We start from the raw sequence: 10,763 nt of genomic DNA on the forward strand, positions 1-10,763 counted from the left end.
TCTAAGTGCACATCCTGGGAGAAGTGTGCAGGACTACGAGATCCTGGAATCCGGGGATCTCACCTACTCAGGAAGAGCAGGGTTCCCCGAGGAATTGGTGGATAACATGAGGTGTGAAGGCATTAGTTGGAGAAGAGACTGGAACCAGCATTTCAGATCGAAGGGGCAGCACATTAAAAGTTCTGTGTAGAGTGAGGATGTGGTGAACATGAGCACTTTCGGTGTGACTGGAGCAAAATGACCAAGTAGAGAAAGGCCAGACTGTAGGGTTTTATTTACCACGATAAGGAGCTTTGTGACTTCATTCTGAAAAATGGCAAATTATGGCTTGAGGGTGGGAGTGTGGGAAGTGTAGGCGGGCAGGGCATCCGATCAGGTTTGCATGTTTAAAATGGTTTTACTCAGGGGCGCCTGGGTGGCCTAGTCAGTTAAGCATCCGACTTCGGCTCAGGTCATGATCTCGCGGTCCGTGAGTTCGAGCCCCACGTCGGGCTCTGTGCTGATAGCTCAGAGCCTGGAGCCTGTTTCAGATTCTGTGTTTCCCTCTCTCTGACCCTCCGCCGTTCATGCTGTCTCTCCCTGTCTCAAAAATAAATAAATGTTAAAAAAAAAATAAAATAAAATGGTTTTACTCACAATGACTGAACACCTCCTAGGCCCTTGGAATGGTCCTAGACTCTTAGGAGACATCAGTGAATACAGTGGAGTTAAAATCCCTGGTTTTGTGAAGCTTATGTTCTTTTTTAACGTCTGGAGGGGCAGAAAGGCAGCGGAAGAAATGAGAAAGTTTTATTGTATGCTACAAAACACTAACTCGATTCAAGAGGGTAAGAGGGTCTGTATTGCAGCTGACGTGCTGGGTCAGGGCAGGTGACCTTGAGAAGGTGGCAGTTGAGCAAAGACTGGAAGGAATTGCGGGCTCAGCTGTGTGGATCTGCAGTGGCACCGGTGCCCCAAACGGTAGTGTGTTTGTGGCATTCTCAGAGCATCGAGTGGAGGAGTGGAGAGGGCAGGTCGTGCAAAGACCAGAGAGTCCTGTCAGCTCGGGCCCTACCGCTGTAGAGACTTGGTTTTTCACTGAGTGGGGTGGGCAGCATTTCAGGGTTTTACTGTTCCCATGGTTTGTCGATTGCATGCGAGAAAGAGCAGAGTGTATGCGGACAGCAGATTGGGCTGTGTCGCCTCCATAGGGGCCGCCCCGGCCCTGCCTCTGTGCTCTCCACATCATGCTCTGGGGTTTTCTTCATCGTCATACCTGCTTTTCAGAACTTACCCAGTTAAGGATCTCTAAAACTCAGGCTTATGGTGTGTAGCATGGCCTCCAGATGTTTTCCACTCGACCCCGAGATGAATCTGGGTTATTTCTACTGTGTTATCTGAGGCCACACAGCTACACACACGTACACATACACGCGTATGCACGTTTCTGATGTAATGACTCGTGTGTTCGTAACTGGCGAACCCAGAAGCGTTTGCAACTATAACTGTTTCCTATCAGAGGTCATGTTTCAGTCAATTAACAATTTTTAATTGAAGTCAAATGTTCATGTCACTAAAACTGTATCACAAACTGGGACATTATAAAGAATGACTTGTAAATGGAAATTAGGTATTAATAAAACCTTCGCAAGAAGTTGATTCATTTTTGACTCTCTCCAGTGCTCATATGTTGACCCTGAAACTCGCTCAACCCAGCCATTGTTAAAAAGTCTAAGAGGATTGTGGTCTACTAGGGACACTTGGACAGTCCTCTCCAACAGCTGCACGTAGTTCCAAGTGATTGTTTTAATAGCTTACATTTTATGAAGAAAGTGCTCATCTGTTTTTTGGAGAAGGTACTTGGAGACCCCGGGGTTTTTGTTTTTTGATTTGCTTTTTGTCTTCAAAGGTACAGTCCTGGTGGGTTTGTATGTGTATGTTGGGGAGGATGATCTGTGGGCTCAAAACTGGGAAGTGCATAGTTAAACTAGAGCTTGTGCTTTTAAAAGCTTTTCATTCTTCTGAGCGCGCTTAGAATCCGACCCAGACACCTCGGTGTGCCATCTCATGCCCCCACCCCTCCTTCACACCATATGGTGTCGGGCACGGTGCGCTCCCCAGTGTTTCCGTGTTTCTGCAGTTTCCCACCGCAGGGCCCTTGAACTTGCCCTTCCCTCAGTCCAGAGAGTTGTTCTTTCCACCTCAGCCTTCCTTTGCATGACTGGCCTCTTATCATTCCAGCCTTGGCCCAAATATTGGCTTGTCAGGGAGGCTTTTTGGAGGGGTTGTAGGTGTTGGTGAATTCTAGAGTGGGAACCAGTATTCTCTGATTGCTTCCTTTCCCACCATGGTATCTGTCACAGTGACGATTATCCTGTGCTCCTTGGTTCACTCGTTTACAGCTTCTCCCAAAATAGTGACCATGATGATGGCAGGGCCACCCAGCTGTATCACTACCAGGGTGTGGTGTTCTTTCCACTTGCAAGGTTTTCTCTGAAGACGGACCTTTTTGTGGGTTAAGACTCCTTTCGGGATCTGATGATAGTGATGAAAAGAACATGGACAAAGTATTTGGTCTGTGAGTTCAGGGGCTTCAAAGAGCCAGTAAGACCTGCTTGTGGATTTTACTTCCAGATGTGCTGGCAGTCGGCATGCAGCCAGGAGGCAAAGTTAGGAATCCCCAAATACCCTTCCCTGTTTCTTTGTTTACAGCCTGGTCTGACTTACATAACCTCTTAATGGTTGGTCATGTTCAAAGTTTACTTCTCAAGAATACTATATTAGATTGTCCCTGTCCAGCCCTTTCCCGTCATTTCTTTGATCTGTCTTGGAGCCCACAGATGTCTTCTCTTAGTTTTGTATCAGCATAACTTCTTTTTTTTTTTTTTTTTTTAATTTTTTAATGTTTATTTATTTTTGAGAGGGAGACAAAATGCAAGCAGAGGAGAGGCAGAAAGAAGGAGACCCAGAATCTGAAGCGGACTCCAGGCTCTGAGCTGTCAGCACAGGGTGCGACATGGGGCTCGAACTCACCAACTGCGAGATCATAACCTGAGCTGAAGTCTGACGCCCAACCGACTGAGCCACCCAAGTGCCCCAAACAGCATAACTTCTCTTGGATCTAGTAGAGTACTTTTTTTTTTTTTTTTTTTTTTTTTTAATTTCAGGGAACGTGCGTGTGCGCTTTCATGGGGCAAGAGACAGGGGGAGGGAGAATCTTATGCAGGCTCCATGCTCAGTGTGTAGGCAGACACAGGGCTCAATCCCAGAACCCTGGGATCATGACCTGAGCCTAAGTCAGGATTTAGGATGTTCTACCAACTGAGCCACCCAGGCGCCCCAGATGCAGTAGAGTAGCTCACACATGGAGTGTGGGAAGGCCCATACAGAGCTTTATGAAAAATAGCTTACAACAGGAAGGACAGTCCGTAGTACCCGCTGTAAGATTCAGATGCTTAGTACAACTTTGATTTCCCGATGATACCATAATCCATATGTAGATAATGCCATGGATTCTGTACTTTTCACTCATCTTCAACTTTTCAAGATCAAAAAAACTTTATTTTTAAAATACTTGTATAACTAGGGGTGCCTGGGTGGCTCAGTCAGTTGAGGGTCTGACTTCAGCTCAGGTCATGATCTCACAGTTCATGAGTTCAAGCCCCACATTGGGCTCTGTGCTGACAGGTCAGAGCCTAGATCCTGCTTTAGATTCTCTCTCTCTCTCTCTCTCTCTCTCTCTCTGTCCCTCCCCTGCTTGTGCTCTCTCTGTCTCTCTCTCAAAGAATAAATGAACATTAAAAAAAATTAAAAAAAAGAATAACTGTGGAACTGAGTAATGGGGGGGAGTATTTACTGTATTTACTTCTTTCTCTTTACTGGTATTGATTTGGTAGAATTTCAATAGCCTTTGCATATCTGAATGCATGCCATGTGAAAGTATGGGAATAGATTCTGTATGGTAGAGCTTGTTGACTCACAGGCAGGCGTTTTTCCATGCGGCCTTTTTAGATGGAATTGCCAGTCCTGGGTCACTTGTAATAAGGGCTTCTTATAGGTGTTAGATTGCTCCATTTTGTTAAGAGATGTAGCCAGTTTTGCATGGTGTAGTTTTCCTGTCCCATCATTCCTATCATTTACTTGATAGTGAAGGAATATTTATTTGGTATCAAAGAATTTAAGCAGTATATATTAAATATGTAATGGTACCTCCTAGTTAGGAATAAAAAAATGAGTAAGACATTTCTCATTTCTTTCTGTAATCCTCTCTCTTCAAGGATTACAGTCTGGGGAGATACGATGTGAACAGAACACAAGCAATTCTAGGGCGCTGTGTGACGTACTATTAAGTAAGTGCATACGGAGTATTTGGAGTTCAGAGAAGGGGGAGAGAACTCTCCTCCGGCTGGGTGATCAGAGTAGGTTTCAGGAAGAGGTATATTCTTCTAAGGAATTCTCTGAAAGGTGGATGACAGAAAAGAGCATTTAGCAGGAGGAGGGAGTAACCATAAACAGGCACAGAAGCAGGAAAACAAAAGCCTTCATAATTAAGATTGAAACTGAATTAACAGTTTACACCATTCCTAGAAAGTTATTCCTGACCCTCTGTGGTCAGGTTGATTTACCTGCTTGGGTTTGAGAGACGGGGTGACATTCCAGACAGATCATTAGAAGTCATTCTGGTTGTTAATCCATTGATGTAGATCATCAAGAATTTGCTGATTGTCAATAATCACTGCAAACATCACTCTTACTGGGGCTGAACAGGTTTGTTTTGTCTTGTATTTGCATCCTTTAGTTTTATATTTTATAGCTATTGGTAATTAAGCTTTCTTAATCTCTGTGTGAATTGATGCCCGGTCCTTTGTATGAACAAAATTGGATTCGTCACTAATGAGCCAGAAAATTATCACTAACACAGGCGGCTTTATTAGTCTTCAGGTCACCATTTCAGCCTGTTAAGACAAATAAATGCAATTTCAAATATTATGAAGAATTGTACTTAAAAGTTCCCTCTGATTAAGAGAAGTTAATGGGACTTTTGGTATACTTGGGTTGTCCTGTTTTCCTTAGCTTCACAAAAAATTTGACAGTTCTCCATCCCTTTGTGGTATCTTTTGAAGTTTTATTCTTTTCGTGCCCTGCTTACGAAATTTTATTCCTATCTCAAAGGCTTAAAGATATTTTATATTTTATTCTAACTAAACAGATTTTCACTATTAGATTTTTAATTTACTTGCAGTTTATTTTCATTGGTGGTGTGAGATATGGAATCCAGTTTTCTCATTTTTCCGGATGCATAGCCAGTTATCTTAGCACCGTGGACTAAATTGCGTCCTTTGCCATTGGTTTGCCTTCTCTCGTGCATCAAGTTTCCATATATGCACCAGCGTGCTTCTGTGTGTGACAGTTTTTCTGTTTGCAAAGATATCTGCAAATATTTCCATGGTACACACGTATGTAATATGACAAAATTATTTTATGTTATTCTGGAATAGTATTTAGTTGCAACAGAATTTAAAACTGATTCTCAGGCATTTTTAAAACTTCATACTCTGATGAAGGAGTGTGAACATGCAATGTACAGATTTTCATGAAGACACTTTTTTTGGCCTTCCTAAAATATTTCTGTAGAAAGGCTAGTTGATGTGAAGTTAGTATGTAAATGCTAAGCGTGGTAAGTTATATTAAGTCACTGGTTGTCAACTTTGGGAGTAGCCACGTAGTCTGTTGGGCTGTGGGGTTCCGTGGTCAAGGTGTGGGATTCCGTGGTCAGGGTCCAGGACTTGGTCATCCGTGAGGCCCATGATTTGGGCTCACGTCATACAAATACGTTAGACTGATTTTGGCCAAAAGCCACCTGGTTCACTTTTATTTACTATTTATTTATTTCTGTGGTGAGTAGGATATTGTCTCCTTTCTGTTGATCTTTTTTTATACTTGGTGACGTTTTAAAATTTCAACATAATTGTACACATACTGTTTTTCCCAAGTGAACAGCTTATTTTACTTCGCTTGCATTTCATGTTGGCCTCTTTCTAATGGCAGGTTGTAATTCATCCTAGTCATCTATCACCAAAATATCTAAATTCCACTACATGGCGGTTTTACCTTTTCAGATGTACCTGTCACAGTCAAGTGTGTGGACTGTTATTCTTGTCAAAAGAGATTAGATATTGGAATCTGTCTTTGGCTACAAAACCTATACTTCGTCTACTTCGTCAACTCCAAAGGAGTGACTTACCAGCTAAAGAATAGTGTCCTTATATTCTCTACTCCACATTTATGAAATGGCCGTATTTTTGTCAAACAAATTAAAAATGTGAATAACTTATATATTACATGTTAATAACTTAGATATTAGGTAGAAAGTAATGGCACTTGGATAACGAGTTCATCTAATCCACAGCTTAATATGATGTTTAAAAGTAACTGATGCTCCAAGTACTTACATGCATTTTGTTTCCTACAACTTGCTCAAAAACATAGTACATGACAGTACGACTTTTTAAAATTGCTTTTTCCTTTATGGAGATGATATTGCTGATCCCCCGATAGGTTGTCTGATCTGAGTGGTTTTTATTAAGAATAATTTCCTGCCGATTCTGTGTACACAGTAACCAAATCCTATCTGTCCATGAAGTAAACATTTAAAGATACCTCTCCCCTCCATTCCCACCATATTATCGTCAGTATGTTACTAATAGATTTGTATTATAATTTATCCATTCATAGATGTCTCTCTGCCACCGGGTTATGAGGCCAGAACTGATTTATTAATCTGCATATGACCATACAGTGCTGGGTTTGTAACAGGGGCTTAGTAACTGCACAGTGAAGTCATGAATGTCGTCAAGCTTGGAGCCTGTAGTCCTTTGCCAGGAAACAGAGTGGTGGTAAACTAGTGGTTGGGAGTTGGAATCTTGCCGTTAGTTTTATAAGCATTTTGCTCAAGTCAAACTAATCATCTTGTGATGGCATTATACTTTGATGCTTGCAGAAACTGTAGAGCACGGACATAGAGGAAATAAATATAAAGCATTGTGCGTAGTTTCAATAGAATGTCTTTGCAAAGCAGTTATTACTGTTAATATTACTTCTGGGGCAAACTTTTCCCTATAAAACGACAGTCAGAAAGCCTTCGCAGAATTGAAATCCTATCTTTTCAGTGATGGAATGATGTACAAGATAGTTTAGAAAATATATTCCTGGATACAGAGGTATAAAAACTTGCCAGGCGAAGTTACCAAAAAAAAAAAAAAAAAAAAAAAGAGAGAGAGGAAGAAATCCTAACTCGGGAAATGTGCTTCATAATCTTCAGAATAGATCCACACCTACACATATCTAGTTTTCACGGGTAGTCCCCGGCTGCGAGCGTTGGGCATCTCTCCTCTGTGCGAGGCGCTGGGAACATGAATGGGCAGGGGCCTTAGTCTCAGGAAACGCAAAGGTGTGTTCTAAAGGGGCATTTCTAGACTTTTTCCAGATTATCACAGATCATGGGATTCTTTTACGTAGTTTTACAGATGCCTCCGTATTTGAAAGCCTACTCGTTCTCCTGCCGGTGGGACTGGGCGTCTCCACCGAGAGCGCGTGCCGTCGCCGTGTCGCGGCCTGGGGCCGGGTGCAGGCAGGGGAGTGCGGATCCGTGCGGTGCGGTGCGCGTGGTGCGGAGGCCGAGAGTGGGTGTCGCGGAGGCCGAGAGTGGGTGTCGCGGGGGCTGAGAGTGGGTGTCGCGGGGGCGGTGTCGGCGAAGGCCCGAGCGCAGACTCCTGTCCGGAAGCCGGGTGCGGAAGGAGAAGAGGAAAGTTAGGCTTTGCCCTCGCAGCATCCTGACAGGCTTGGCAGGGGCCGTGAGCAGGGGACTCACGTGTCCTCGTGTGGAGGCGAAAGGATTGAAACAGTAAAGTAAAACTTCTGTGGAAAGATTTTTTTTTTTTAAATGTGACTTTTTTTTAATTTTATTTTTTATTTTTTAGAAAATGGCTCCAAAGGGTATATGAAGCTGGAAAAGTACATAGATGCAGCATTGCAGCCTCTCCAGATGTTTGAGGATAATATTCCGGAGAGAAATTGATCCCCTCGGATTAGGTAACTAGTCATAATGAAGAAAATTAGTCTTAAAACCTTCCGAAAATCTTTCAACTTGAATAAAAGTAAAGAAGAAACGGATTTCATGGTAGTGCAGCAACCGTCACTGGCCAGTGATTTCGGAAAAGATGACTCCTTGTTTGGTAGCTGCTACGGTAAAGACATGGCCAGCTGCGATCTCCACAGCGAAGATGAAAAGGGTGGGAAGAGTCGATCCAAGAGCGAAAGCCTGATGGGTACGTTAAAACGACGGCTGTCTGCGAAACAGAAGCAGAAAGGCAAGGGCAGCGCGCCCTCCGGGAGCTCGGCTGACGAGGACACCTTCTCCTCCTCCTCGGCACCCCTGGTCTTCAAAGACGTGAGAGCCCAGAGGCCCATCAGGTCCACTTCGCTCCGCAACCATCACTACAGCCCTACGCCGTGGCCTCTGCGACCCACGAACTCGGAGGAGACGTGCATCAAGATGGAGGTGAGGGTCAAAGCCTTGGTTCACTCTTCCAGCCCGAGCCCAGCCCTGAACGGGGTTCGGAAGGATTTTCACGACCTCCAGTCTGAGACTGCGTGCCAGGAGCAGAGTAGTTCACTCAAGAGTTCAGAGTCTCACAATGGAGACTTGCATCTTCACCTTGATGAACATGTGCCTGTAGTTATCGGACTTATGCCTCAGGACTACATTCAGTATACTGTGCCTTTAGACGAGGGGATGTACCCTCTGGAAGGGTCGCGTAGCTATTGCCTGGACAGCTCTTCTCCCATGGAAGTCTCTGGGGTCCCTCCGCAAGTGGGAGGGAGCTCCTTCGCCGAAGACGAGAATCAGGTAGACCAGGACCTAGTGGTGGCCCCAGAGATCTTTGTGGATCAGGCGGTGAACGGCTTGTTGATCGGCACCACGGGAGTCATGTTGCAGAGCCCGAGAGCGAGTCACGACGATGCCCCCCCACTCTCACCGTTGCTACCTCCAATGCAGACCAATCAGATCCAAAGGAACTTCGGTGGGCTCACCGGCACAGATGCCCACGTGGCGGAAAGTATGCGCTGTCATTTGAATTTTGATCCTAACTCTGCCCCTGGGGTTGCAAGAGTTTACGACTCGGTGCAGAGTAGTGGTCCCATGGTTGTGACGAGCCTTACAGAGGAGCTGAAAAAACTGGCGAAACAAGGATGGTACTGGGGACCAATCACACGCTGGGAGGCAGAAGGGAAGCTAGCAAATGTGCCAGATGGTTCTTTTCTCGTTCGGGATAGTTCTGATGACCGTTACCTTTTAAGCTTGAGCTTTCGCTCCCATGGCAAAACACTTCACACGAGAATTGAACACTCAAACGGTAGATTTAGCTTTTATGAACAACCGGATGTGGAAGGACATACGTCTATAGTTGATCTGATCGAGCATTCAATCAGGGACTCTGAAAATGGAGCTTTTTGTTATTCAAGGTCTCGGTTGCCTGGATCTGCAACTTACCCGGTCAGACTGACCAATCCAGTGTCACGGTTCATGCAGGTGCGTTCTTTGCAGTACCTGTGTCGTTTTGTTATACGTCAGTATACCAGAATAGACTTAATTCAGAAACTGCCTTTGCCAAACAAAATGAAGGATTACTTACAGGAGAAGCACTACTGAAAGATTATGAGAACCCCCGCATCTTGCACTTTGGGAATAAGAAAAAGAGATTGAAATACAGTTTACAAACTTTCATTGCTATCGAAATCTTTTGCTGCCATACTATTTCAGTTTTATGTGTAAAAGTAATCAATTTGTTTAGTTAGGGGTGGGGAAGTGTCAGCAAGGTGTCTTGGGTTTATTTTGGTTCTTTATAAAGGGAAGTCTCGAGGTTTTGGAAGTGTGAATTATCTTTCATCAATGTGCAGAATAATCACAATGTGAATTATCAGATTCTCCTTAACCACCCCCCCAAGTCCTTTGCTGCTATCCACTGTGATTTTTATGCATTAAAAGCACATTTCATGTGTATTCAACCCTAAGTAAAGTTGAATGAAACTTACAGAATGAGTATTGTTATGTCTCTTTAAATGGCCCATTTTCAAAGATAGTGTTGAATAAACATACCCGTGTGATAAAACACAGAATTTACACGTACACTGAAAATGATTTTTAATCTCCTACTTTAGAAAGATTTATTTAGAATTATGATTTGACATAATCTTGGGTATTAGAATGTAGACCTGCAGCATATCTTTTACAACACTTACTCTAAATTGTTTCTGAGGTTGTGCTGTGTTTTGGTTGTGGAAAGTGGAGTTTTTCTGTTGCCTTCATTTTCATCTTGTGGTTTGTCTACTTTAATAAATGGCCTTACATTAAAAAATCATCAAGAAGTATATAACGCCAACGTAAGAAAGTGTTGCCTTTTCTGTCATTAAGCTCTGGTACAAATTGGCATAACGTAAAAAGATCTGTGGGACTAGAACTATTACTGAAGAAATTACTAGATGATCATAGTTTCCTGTGATGATAATTTTTTTGTGTGTTAATTATACTTTCCTTTGGTAAAGTGTTTTTTCTGTGATTTCTTTCGCTTAGCCAACATTTTCTTTGGGTGAACTTGACGTAGAACCGATTTTCATAAAAAGAGTGGGTTCTCTTGCAACATTTAAGTTTATATAAAGTTTTAAATTGATTTGAATAGAAAACGTTGTTTTAGAGTTGGATTTTTATTCTTTTATGTAGTCAC

At 43.2% G+C, this 10,763-nt stretch overlaps 1 protein-coding gene across 4 annotated transcripts in view; it reads left to right on the forward strand.

The window, feature by feature from the left end:
- Nucleotides 1–10,069, forward strand: part of SOCS6 (suppressor of cytokine signaling 6) — a 36,017-nt gene extending 25,948 nt beyond the window's left edge. For all 4 annotated transcript variants that reach the window (XM_047828315.1, XM_047828313.1, XM_047828316.1 and 1 more), the window contains one exon: nucleotides 7,959–10,069. In XM_047828315.1, coding sequence (XP_047684271.1) covers nucleotides 8,084–9,691 — 1,608 coding nt within the window. In that variant the 5' untranslated portion in view covers nucleotides 7,959–8,083 and the 3' untranslated portion in view covers nucleotides 9,692–10,069. The remainder of the gene's footprint in view (nucleotides 1–7,958) is intronic.
- The last annotated feature ends 694 nt before the right edge of the window (nucleotides 10,070–10,763 follow it).

Source organism: Prionailurus viverrinus, chromosome D3, assembly GCF_022837055.1.
Source record: "Prionailurus viverrinus isolate Anna chromosome D3, UM_Priviv_1.0, whole genome shotgun sequence".
Lineage (NCBI taxonomy): Eukaryota > Metazoa > Chordata > Mammalia > Carnivora > Felidae > Prionailurus > Prionailurus viverrinus.